This window comes from Falco biarmicus, chromosome 1 (assembly GCF_023638135.1).
Source record: "Falco biarmicus isolate bFalBia1 chromosome 1, bFalBia1.pri, whole genome shotgun sequence".
NCBI lineage: Eukaryota > Metazoa > Chordata > Aves > Falconiformes > Falconidae > Falco > Falco biarmicus.
This window is the reverse complement of record NC_079288.1, coordinates 36,503,676-36,516,174: the sequence shown is the minus strand read 5'-3', so window position 1 is coordinate 36,516,174 and position 12,499 is coordinate 36,503,676. Positions and strand designations below refer to the sequence as shown.

At 47.5% G+C, this 12,499-nt stretch overlaps 1 protein-coding gene across 4 annotated transcripts in view; it reads left to right on the top strand.

The window, feature by feature from the left end:
- The window catches only part of TPCN1 (two pore segment channel 1), a 55,017-nt gene that overhangs the window by 4,108 nt on the left and 38,410 nt on the right, over positions 1-12,499 (top strand). For 2 of the 4 annotated variants that reach the window (XM_056326617.1, XM_056326614.1), the window contains exon 1: positions 2,745-2,862. The exons of 1 other annotated variant lie outside the window; for it this stretch is intronic. Coding sequence is in view for 1 of the 3 variants with exons in the window: in XM_056326615.1 (XP_056182590.1) it covers positions 2,751-2,862 (112 nt within the window). In the remaining 2 variants the exon portion in view is untranslated. Of the gene's footprint in view, positions 1-1,896; positions 2,863-12,499 lie in introns of those variants that run through there. One more of the 4 variants, XM_056326615.1, reaches the window with a different exon arrangement.

Below are 12,499 nucleotides of genomic sequence, written 5' to 3'. Positions count from 1 at the left end.
TCTTTATCAACATGTGCCTCACCCAATCTGCGGTAGCCTCACTGTTCTGTGTTCTGCCTGGCATGCAGTGCCTCCAGACTGGCACAGTGCTTTGCAGGGGTGGTTTTAGAGTTAAGTCAGTGGATGGGGAGAAAAGGTGGTTCTTCGAGTAAGCTGCTTGCTTGTTGGTTGGAATTGCGTTGCCACAGGGCTGCTTCCCACTGAAATCAGTGGAGCATTGTGATGGAGTGGGTACACTCCAAAAACCAGCATGTGTCCCGCCAGCAGCTGACAGGAACCTGTAGCAGGCAGCAGCCTGACCTGACGGCACTATGGCAGGTTTAGTCGTCTCCTGCAGTACTTTTTCTGCGAGCTAGTGCTGATTCTCAGTGCTCCAATACAAGCGTATTGTATTGCATCCTTAGGTACCGAGTGACCTGCTGTAGCTCAACACACTCGTTCAGGTAGGCCGCAGCTCCCGCTTCTGCTCTTTCACTGATGCCCGCTTGGTCTGCAGATCTTTAAGTCTTTTGGCCAGTTCTTGCAAGCTCTTTTTTGAGATCTCTCATCACATTGTCCTCTTTGTAAATCCAGCCCAGGAGGATGACACTAGGAAAGAAATACCACTGAGAAGGGGAGGGCATGGCGAGGCATCTGGTGGGCAGAAGAAAGGCTCCTTTGCAAAGGTGTTGGTAATTTAAGACTGGACACCTCTGCTCTGGTAGAGAGAGAGATGCTCCAGAGGCCTTACCTGCCCATTCATAACCCTGCCAGGAGTCCTGCTGGTGGCAGAATCAATCAGAGCCACCAGCCAGAGCCTGGTGGATTTATCAGGCAGGGTTGGGCGCTCTGCTCAGTGGGCTGCCAAGAGAGAGAGATGCTCAGCTTGGACCAACACACAAATTTATTCATCACACACCGGGCCCCTCACTTCCCGCTTGAGAATGCTCACCTCATCAGAGATGGACGTAATTCTGGGGTCTTGGGAGCGTTGCCTTCAGCTGATGGAGGGCCCTCGGCCCTTGGTGGCTCCTGCTGTACCTGCTGCCTCTTGGGGCCGGGCCGCCCCTCCTCAGCGCCCCCCCTCTTCCCTGCAGCCACCTACGCCCCGCACCGGGGCCTGGGACCGGGAGCACCTCCTCGGGGCGAGGCAGGGGGCAGCGGGCGGCCCGGCCCGGGGCTCCTCTCAGGGTGGGCCTGGGCGGGCTCCCGCCTTCCGCCCGCGTCCCGCCGTTGCTAGGTGACCGCTCCGCTCACCTCCGACCCCCAGGGCGTGGCCTCAACACAGCCAATGGCAGTCCTGGCTCCTCTCCCCAGAGCCCGCCCCTTCCCGTGGCTGAGGTGTGATGTTATTAGCCCATCGCCACCGCGAGCCAATCAGCATCTCTGTCCGGTCGGAGGGGCAGCGCCGCTGCCCAATGATGAGAGCAGGAGCGGTAGGGAGGAGGAGGCGGGAATAATCCGGATCCTCTCGAAGAGGGGCCGGAGGGCCGGTGGTGGGCGGGGCGGGGAGGGTGCGGCGCGTGGATTGGCGGGACTGAGGGAGGCCGGGCCTGTCCGGGAGCGGCCTGCGCCGCCGCGGCCAATGAGAGGCGGCGGGGCGGGGCCGCGCGCGCCGGGCGCTGAGGAGAGGTGTCGCAGCGGCCGCGGGCGCCGGTTCGGCGGGGCCGGGCCGTGTGCGGGTGCGCGGCGGCGGCGGGGGGGGCCGGGGGTCCGCAGACCTGAGGGGCTGGCGGGGGCGGCCTGGCTGGCGGGCTGGCTGGTGAGCTGCCCCAGCGCTCCGTAGGAGCCGGGGAGGGGTCGGCGGCGGGGACGGTTTGCGCGGGCCGGGGGCGGCGGGGCCGCGGGGAGCCACGGAGGGGGATCAGGGCCTCCGCAGCGCGGTGACAGCGCCGTCTCGGCGTCCCTCTCTCCTAGGCCGCGGGAGGAGCCCGGTCCCGGCAGCGCTGTCTGCCCGCCCAGCCGTCGGAGTCCGCTTCGAAGGCTCCCGGCCCTCGGTGCTTGCCTGCGGGTGCGGGGGGCCCGGCCCGGGGCCCGAGCTCGGCAGCGGCGCGGCCGGCCCGTTGCGGTGGGAGGTGCGGCCTCCACCGTGACTCCTGCCTGCCGTCGCCACGGCCTGCACGGAGAGAGACGGGGGAGCGACAGCCGCGTGGCAGCACCGGCTGTGGAGCGTCCCTGTGACGTTGTCCAGGGCCTGCCTGGCTTTTCCTCACCTTTTACAGAAATCCGTGACCTTGTGACAGTGGCATCACCCATTAAAAAAGCCACCGGGAGCTTCATGTGTGCAGACTCAAAGTGGCCTCTTTTTGTCCCTCTTTCCCCTCCCCACCTGAAGTCAAGGCATTTTGGCATGGCTGGGGAAAGAGCCATGTGTGACGGTGACACTTAGCACCATGCCCGCTCCAGATGCATCACGCCTGCCTGCTTCTTGTGCTGAGCGGTCAGGAGTTTGTCCAGAAGCACTTTCTTTTGCTTACGAGCTGTGCACTGACTGGAATAGGCGGCCCAGACCTGACTTTCTGAATTTAACTTTTGCATAAATATTGCCATTGACTCTAGCGTCCTGTGCTGCTTTTTGAAAGCAAGTAACTAGATCCTTTTTTGAACTGTGGTCTCTAGAGATGGGTACACATACCTTTATATTCTTATGTCCAGAAGACATCCCTGATGGAAGACTTTCTGGGGACAGTTTTTGACATAACTGTTTTACGAGCGGAACTGAAAAAAGCGTTATTTAAAGTTTGTGGAGTAGGAGCCTCTGAAGGGACAGGATGGCTGTGAGCATGGATGATGACGTTCCCCTCATCCTCACCCTGGACGAAGGTGGAAGCAGCGCCTCAGCCCCTCTTGATGACCTGGATCGGGAGGAGCTGCCTAACGAAAGTAAGATCACTTTGTCATTGTTTCCTGCCCACTGTGATAGCCTTGCTTGTTTTTCTCTTTGCAGTGGCTGTTCTTTCTTGTGCTTGCCAGGACCTGGAACTCTCAGAGCTCTCATTCAGTGTCCCAGTGGCTGCCTGAGAAAATCAGATCAGGAAGTTGCTTATTGTGTTGCTTGTTTACTCACAGCACCCGTGCTATGCTCAGGGGGTGGAGGACGCTGAGAGGACGGGTCCTACCGATGCTCTTTCTAACACACATTTTTTGTGGTTTCCATGTAATAACCTGTGATTTGTTGTCCTTAAGCTCAACTATCCTTTCCTGTACGTTGGGCCAGAGCGTCTCCTTTTCTTGGCACTGACCTGCTGTGCTGTAGCACTGGTCTGAACTGTCAGGTGCAGCGGCTGCAACTACCTCACGTAGTATTTTCCTAGTGCCATAAAGTATCTGTCCTTTGCAACTGTTGTTTTGCCTATTTCTAGGTTACATTCTGATTTTTGCAATAGGGAAAGCGATACGTGTTGATAAATGCCTTTAACATCTTTATTGTATTCTTATCAAGGAACCTGAAGTAATTTTAGACAATGTATTCACACTCATGTTAGCCTAGGGTATTTAGTGGGACAGAGCTAGCCTCTGAGCATTGGGAGGGGGAAAAGTCACCATCTCTTAGAAGCATTGCTTTCCGGTGTATCTTCATTAAAGCCATTGCCCTGCAGTAGGTGAGGTTGGAGCAGCAGATGTGTTTGAGCATGTTCGGTGAGTTTCCATGTTATACCACACTGAATGTATTAGAGCAGTTTTGTTCAACAGATCCCTTTGACTTCCAATTGACATTGCAGGTGTATGCACAGGTCTTGTGATCATGTTCAAGCCCTTCTGTCACAAGCTTAACATTTGTAACAAATAAATTGTTTCCTGGCCTGGCATCCCTTTTTTCTATGTTATACCTCTATTCCATACTGCCTCTGTGAGTCTGTGATTTGATTTCTCTCTTGCGATCAAATGGATTCCCTTAATTTTCTCCTTCTGTGACTTCCTGGGCCAGTAGCTAATTTCTGATAATCAAGATTCTTCCTGCCTCTTCCTCCTCCTCTCCCACCTCTGGCATATGCATCCCTGACCAAATTGCCCAGTTGACTTCCTCTGAGCTGTGCTGCATCATTGCTCTATTGCATCTGTTTCTCTTAAAGTTTAGCTCTCTAAGTTAAATAGAGGAGAGAATGCTTCATCTGTCCACTGGTGTATTTATAGGCTTTCTTGTGACTAACTTTAATCACTCTTCTCTCATCTTTTTCTTCCACTCGCCTCCCATCCCTTTAAAGAAGTTGTGTGAGGTTTATAATTTGGGTAGAGCTAACATGGCTGTGTTAAAAGCACAAGCATGAGAATGATTGTATTAATAAATAAAACTATTCCACAATCTGCTTCTCTTGAAATACAGGGAGATTGTTTAGGGACCAATTTCGTGCTTCTTAGAAGATTGCTGTGTGGTTTTTGAGAATTCATTTCCTGGAATTCTTTGAATGAAGTGTCTCTTGGTATTGAAGAACCCTTATTTTGCTATGTCTTTTAATCACTGTTAAAGCTGAATTTGCTGAAAAAATATAAAGCTTATTCGGTGCAAGTGATACTGAATGATACGGAGCCTTCTGAAGTCAGTGGGTACTGCAGGGGCGGGATGAAAGATTAGAAGAGGAAGGCTGGCATAAACAACTTGAAAGGCACATTTATCTCTGAGAAGCGGGAAGCTTAAATTAGTGAGCAGACTAATGCCATCGTTTGCAAAAGTAAGCTTGCTTAAAAAGCAGAACATGTAGTCCAGCTTTCCTCCTTGCTTGCAAAGAAAACCGACTGTGAAATGCAGGAAAGTTGTGTCTCGTGGAGGCTGTGAGGAATTCAAATGTTTCCTCTCCGCTTGGCCTCCACTTCTCAGCTGAGGACTGAAATGACGTTAACAAACTGTATAGTTTCACGTTTTTCTTCAGAGGCTTGTCTCTTTCCGGCAAAAAGAGTATGAAAAGTCCTTTTCAGGATAGGGAAAGCCTGCCAGGGTGATGATGAGGGCATGGAGACAGGGAAAATCAGGATGCTGTTGCTTTCTGGTTTTGTCTTCCTTATGCCTAAACTCTCATAACAGAATATTCAGCCAGAATTTGGAGGAACAGCTCACTTGTTACTGTGCCTGTCCATCGACACCTAGGAATTTGGTGGCAGGTGACACAAAGAACACAAAGCTTCTATTTAAGTGTGTCCCCAGACGCCAGCTGGGACTGTTTGCAGTGAAGGACCCATCATTCTCTTCCCAGGTGACACCGAGGGAAAGACAAAGTGGGTGTAACAGCCCTTATGTTAAATCATGTGTCTGAGGTTGATAATAATTAAGTTGCACTCTTGTCCTGTGTTGCTGTGTCAATGAACCTCTCTAAATTTTCATCCATATTCTAGCCTGTCAGAACAGTCTCACTAACTGCTGTGTTATCAGTGGGATTTCAGTAGCTCAGAACTCATGGGTTTTTTTAAAATACTTGATCCATGACGTAGCTTTGTTACAGCCAGGTCCTTAGATAAATGTATTTGTAGTTTTGGACTCTTGGTGTTAATTGTCTGGAAATACAAGTTACTGTGTTGAAATAAGTGGTAACAGGGTTTTCTGAAAGCAAGTGTGTTGCAGATATAAAAAGAAAGGACTAAAGTGCAAAAGGGTATTCCTTTCTGAACGTTGCAGAAGAGTCCTCTTCTGGGTAAGTGAATGTCTTGGGGTTAGAATAAAAGAAAGCTAAATGAGAAAACTGTGTGGAAAATTACATTCTTAAAGAAAATGTCCGGCTGCAAAAATTAATCACCCTAATCGTACAGCTTTTAAGCACTTAATGGGAGAAAATACTTGCACGGGGAGGAATATTAAAATTCTGCCTTCCTTGGCTTTTGCTGGGATACATGTCTTGTGGGGACCTTCCGTATACAGCCACAGTGAAAGGTCAGAATCCTGCAAAGTTGATGGGAATTCAGGCCACATCCAGAAAAATGTGGTCCCTGTGGTACCGATGGTTTTCTGTCTACAACATGTAGGACTGTGGTACTGGGTAATTTTTCTTTCAAGCTCCAACAGCTGAAGGAGACAGAAGTGCTTTCGTCACTTGAATCCACGCTAATTAATATGATGCTGCCCTTCCCTAGTACATCTTATCTGAGAATCTCCGAGTGCTGTACACGCTCTAATTAAGCTTCCCAGCACCTGTCTGAGGTGAATGACTAACTGAATTTCTGTAGAAGGGAAGAACAGGGATGCAATCCTTGCATGACCTTTCCCAAAATCACCTACTGAAAACGGTGAGGTAACAGGGGTGTAGCGATTTCCCTTCCTTTGCCCAAACACCTGGGAAGCAGCATTTGAACAAGGTTCTCAAAATATCTCGAAGCGAGAGGTATATTTTCCTGTATACAAAGGTAGTGTGGATAGCCTTGAAACTCTAGGACAGTGTCTCTCCTTGAGCTGATGGGAACTATAAGGAATACATGAATGCATATTGATTTATCCTGTATTAGATCAGATACAAGATTCTCCTTTGCCTCCTGCATGGAAATTGCTGTAGCTTCAAGTGGAGTTTCAGTTGTGTTCAGAGCAGAAAGTACAGCTCAAAGTGTTGTACAGGGAACAATATGATATTGTATGTCTGTTTCTCCCACATAATGGATTATGGCAAGTGGAATAAGTCATCTTTAAACTCTGGGTTTTTACAAGAAAGCAACAGCGTCTGCTATTGAGGTAAAAATGAATTATTGTTTATGTGTGGGGAGTGGGGGGAGCAACTGCAACAGTGAAGTGCGATGTTTTCTAGAAGGATTGTTGGGAAATGGGAAGTTAAAACTTTGAATGTTGAGGTTTCAGCTGAGCCTTTGCAATCTCATTTTCTGCTGCCTGAAGAGTAAATTGTCAGGAAAACCAGAGCCAGCCTGGCCTTTTATGCTAGATGCAGAATTGTTGGCGCGCGTGCCCCCGTGCCTGTGCACTGCTGTGAAGGAGCAGCTGGCCCAAAGCACGTAAAGAAAATGACATCTCACTGTTGGTGAGTTGCTGCCCAAGTTGGAAGGGCTGCCCCAGGTGTGTTGGTGAGGAATGTGGCTGGGGGTGACTGGCTCTGGGACTGTGGGTTGTGCCTGTAACACAGGGAGTGGTTTGTGCTGGGCTTGCTGGAACTGCTGGAGGGAGGGCCTCTTGCCTCCTTCTGCACCTCGGCCCCGCTCCTTGCTGAGATGTATGAAGAGGCTTTCAGCAAAGCTGTTCTTTTTGTCATAGGCGGATGCAAACTCACGTGCTGGTCCTAAACACAGAGTCTAATTACAGCTTTAATAGATGTTATGTATAACAAACTCATCTTTTTCTAAAAAAAAAAAAAAATAATTTACTAATCCACAGGTAGGCGTATGTTTTTGGCGGTTGCCCAGGACTGGGGGCAGTTAATGTTGTTCTTTAGAGGCATAGGAACTGCCTGGATTTTGATGCATTCGGTAACAGTTATCGTTCTCTTCCGTGTTAGATCTGGTTCCAGAACATGTTTGTATCAGCAGTGAGAGAAAATAAGTCTGCTCACATAGTCCTCAGCTTCAGCTCATCTGGTCAATGAGTCTCTGCTTTTTTAACATCTCTGTTGCCTTCTTCCTACTGCCACTTCCCTTAGTTCCATCCGTGGATGAAAGAGATTTCCAGGTGTAAAACAAGTGTACGTTTTCTGATGGGCTGAGGGAGCAGAGAATAAATACCTGACCTTTGGGGGAGTGCTGCAACCACACAAACTCTTGGTAGCTGTGCTTTGTGAGGAACCACCTTAATTGCTGTGAAAGCATTCTGGCTCTGCTACCTTTGAAGGAAAATAAGTGTTTTAAATGACAGCCATCTAGTAGATTTAATAAATCCTTCAGGATCTGTAGTTTTTGATCCTTGTGTGTAAGTAAGGATTTCAAAGATGGTTATTTGGACTTGGGCACCCGTTATGAAATGCTGTAGCTAATTGGTGTGAAGAAACAGGGGACAAGGGAACAAACAAATGCTTGAGATGGACCTGGCAGATCCCGAGATCTCTGACAGCCAGCCTCTTAAACAGCCTTTTGGATTATCTGGTGGCTTTCTGGGATGCTACGCAGGATATTTTCTCACATCATGGCTCCTAGTTCTACCAATTTGCCTTTAATTAGTTCCAGTAGCAGTGCTTCCACTGCCACGTTTAGAGGTGAAGCATGGCCAGAGCACAGGACTGGGTTCTCATTTTCGGAAGCAATCTAGTTCTGCTGTAGAAGGCACTCCTCCTCGTACCTGGGGTAAGTCAGTTAACATCACTGTGGTTAACATGTCTCATCTGTAAAGCGCAGATTACACCTTTTGTGGAGGTGGACAGGTAGGCTTCATTACTTTGTTATAAGGAGGTGCTGTTTTGCATTGCTGTGCATGATTTGCGTTTTTTTTTAGTATGTACCTGCTTAAAATTTATATAGAGAGGGTTTTTTTCTGAAGCACAAGTGGTAGTTTGGTGTTGGATTGTTGTTTATGCCTCTGAAAGTCTCATTTCTCCAACCTAACAGCCTTGCATTTTGCAACTTCTGCCAGTGCTCTCTAATCCTTTCCTGGCCTAGATGACTTATAATGAATGTTTTAAGCAAGCAAAGCGAAGCAAAACTGCCTCTGAGATGAGTGAGGGGTGAAAATCTTGGAAAGGGAAATGAACACCCAAAATATAAGGAGATTATTGTTTTCTCCTTCAGTACAATTCGTTTCCCTGGGTGATGAGCTCTGTAAACTCAGAGGAAGGAGGTAAATGCTGCTTTTTAGGAGATGTGGGATAACTTTTGATATGATGTTAGAAAAAGTAGAAAATATGTTTCTGCTTTTAACTTCCAAATGCATCATCCTCTGGAATCTCATTTATTTTGAGAATTCAGGTTTTAAGGCGGGACCAACTGCCTTGGCTGTGCCTAAGTACGTGCCGTACTGACAGGGTAGAGCTGATACCTTTGATTCAAGAGAAACAGCGCTGTGTTGTCCAGAACTCACAAAAGCATTTCTATTGAGACATTGTCAATGTGACACTGTAAATGTGGTACCTATAGAAGAAAAACCACAAGCAGACTAAAGTACCAGGAGGTATTGCGGGCTGCAGTTATCTTGTGTATTTATTTTTTTTGAGCCTGCCTTGTTTTCTTAGCCCTGCAGGAGATCGGTTTGCACAATGCACACATTGTGTGTTTCACAGTAGGATGCTTTGTCAAACAGAATCTCTGCACTGTTGACTCTTTGGCGCAGTAAAAAAAAAAAATCCCAGTGATTTCATCTTGAATGCCCCATGCTGTTCAAATCTGAGCAAGTAAAAGCGTATACAAGGTAAAGAAGACTTGGGTTAGTGTTCCATTATCCTGGAGTCAAATGTTTCTTTCTCCTTTGTCCTCTCCTGGAACACAAGTGATGGATATCATCTTTCTTGCATAATCACTGTAAATTAGGGAGGATGCTGAAGAGTGGGGCAAGGAGTCTGGAAGCTTCTTCTCACTTCCTTCTGTGAAGCCAGGAGTAATGACCGTGATGCTTTGAGGGAGAGAACCCATTCCCTTGGTGTGTCTCTTCTGTAGCACGTGGCTCACATCATTGTGATGTGGGAGCAGAAGAACAGGCTAGGCTAAGTGTTTTCTCCCCAACCTGGTGGCTTTAGTTGGAAAATGTGGGGGTAAGGGCACATGCTATGGCATCGGAGGGCTCCGCTTTTTGAACAGGTGGTCCTGGAACTATAAAAGATGTTAAAGAGTTTGAAAGTGTTCAAGCTGCAATTCTAAATCGACAACTTTCCAGCTCTAACCGGTCACTCCTCAGCCACCGCAGCTGACTTGGGAACATTTGGCTCAGGAAGCGGAACAACAGTTGGAAACAAATAGTGATTAGTTTTTTCATGGCTTCCCAGGGAACGCATCAGTTTGTTCGTTTTCTCCCTCATTTTGGTGATTCCTGTGGATTTTTAAGGCACTGTAGATGCAGGATGTTCAGTTTAGCCAAGCTTGCTTACTGGCAGATTAAAATGAGCAAAGGCTGAGCACGCTGAGTTCACTCATCATAACCAATATGATGCTTCTCAGAACTTCCTTTGCCCTTGGTATCTTCACCGAGGAATCCTGCCTGCTGCCGTCAGCCCCCCTGCGTTGAAATCCCATTTTACCCATTTGAATGCTGTAAGAAGTGCTGTATAAACTAAACAGGAGCATCTGTGAAGTGGTTAGAGTTGTTGTTGATTGCCTTTTCCTTATTGCCTTCAGGGGATTTAAGCTTGAATTTGCTGGAAGTCGAATTTATGAGCCAGAACGCTCCATTTCTGATCCTTAAGCTGGGAAAAGTGCAATGAATTTGATAGGTCTTTCTCTTGCCTCCAGTGTCTCTGGCTTTTGATCCGGACCTTGCAGGGCTCTCCCCATGTCTTTAACATAATCCCTTTTTGCATGTTGAGAGGATGCCTGATTTTTACGTGACTTCTTTCTTTATGAAGAGGTGTAGGAGCAGCTTTAGGACTTCATCCATCTGCTTCTAGTGAGCAGTTGAGCAGGAAGCTCAGGCACCTGTACTGCTGATCTTTTCATCTGGGAGACAGGCAGAAAAGTAGTGTTTGTGTTGATCCACCACAGTACTGCATGGTTGGTGAGAGATCCTGAGGATGACGAGAGGAGACTGCTGTGATTTGAATCATAGTGTGGGGGTTTGAAGCTTGTATCCAATGCTGGTTTTATAATCACGATCTGGTAGAGTCTGTTTGGAGCAAAGGCTTTTCTTTTCCTGCTTATGTGTGGGAATAAAATTTAGGATGTATCTCTCTGCACAGCCGCGTGAAACCCTCTGATTCTCTTGGGCTGGACACCTGAGCTACTCTTACATGTTCTATATGACTGCCTAGCCCATGGGTGGGTGTATATATTGTCATCTGGGAACGTCTGATCATCTGTATTTTATTCAAACTGCAACTGTTTTTCTGAGAATACTTTCACTATTCTCAACAGATTTGGGAAAGTTTATTGTACAAAAGTAATGTAGCCTGCTGAAAGATTTCACTAGAATGCACAAATATGTTCCTGCTCTTCGTTAACTAAATGAAGAAGTGCCTGTAGAATTAAGACTAAGTGATCAATCCTGCAAGTGGGAGCACTGAAAACTCCCCAGGGTCAAATTGTACTGGTGAGTTGGCTATGTCATTTACAGGATAATCAGACGTGGGAGGAGGAAGGCAGGGATGCCATCCTCTACAGCTAGCGCTTCTGCGGCCACTGGCTGTAGGCATGGGGCTCCAAAGGAAGACTGTAAGGGCAGAAGTTTTGACTAGTACAATACTTCCACGGTCTGTCCCCTTATTTCTGTGGCATGGTCACCCTGGCTGGAGGCGATCTGTGCCTGGTGAGAGGCACAAGAGCTGTAGTGTAATCCATCTTGTAAATGCAGTGTTCCTACAACACAAAGCAGCAGTGTCCGTCTGGTTATTTAGTTAGGTAGCGGTGAGTCACTGCAGAAAGAGGAAGATGCTGCTGTTTGTTGCCCATTTGCTTGTTTTTTGTCGTACAGAGGGGAACGTTGTTTCTCCAGGGTGCTTGAGCAGACCAGAAGCACTGGAAATATGTTTGAACAGAGAGGAATGCTTGCTGAGACCGGTTTGCTCTGTAGCTCTGCCTTGCTACCTGCAAGCAGTATTAAATGTTCTGCTTTTTCTGAACTGCTGGCACATGCAAACAAGTGACATTTTGGTCCTGACTGTGTTAAGTAAATGCTCACAAGCAACTTACTAAGGAGAATTTTGGCATTGGGGCAGGGGGGGAAGTGATCAAGGCAAAGCCCCTTCCTTTCAAATACAAGGCTGGTGGCAGGACCTTGTCTCTAGTGGTTGCAGGGGGAAGGATCCAAAACATTGAAAATTATTCATATACTTTGAGGGAACACACATGTATAGAAAACAAAAATGCTAATGGAAGCTTTAAAGCTGTTGGAGAGGCAGCAAAAAGTCACAGTGCAGGCATGTCTGTGCCGGCTAACATGAAAGCAGCTGCACCTCTATGTAGCAAACAAAGAAATAGAAACTGGGAGCGGAGGAAAATCACAAAGAGAAATGTGGTCAGCAGAGTTAAAGGTGTTCTAAAGGACCTGAGAAATAAAAAGACGTGTTAAGTGATGCTGGCCTGTTAGGAAGTCGAGGTTCAACACTGGTCAATAATGCTGCGGGGAAGCTCAAGAAATGCTGTATGTATTCTGTATTTATTGAAAAGCCAGATGACCTGGTCATTGTGTGATGTATTCTTCCATTCCCACAGTAACTAAAGTAGAGATTAAACAGCTGATTCTAAAGGTAGGCATTTAAAAATCAGCAGATAACTTGTCATTCTTCCTTTAGGCTGAAGCTGAGGCAGTCTGATTGTTGCAGTGATAGCAACTTTCTCCCAGACCCAAAAGGTATTTTGCACCAGGCTGGAGATTGCAGGCCAGCCAACCAAACAAGGTTTCCAGGCAAAATAATGGGAAACCAGCAACAGCTCTTCTAAAATCTGTATTGAAAGGACAGGTTTTCATGTCAATCAGTGTGCATTTATGAAAGGGTGAGTGGCATATGAACCTTAAGTTTTTGTAAGG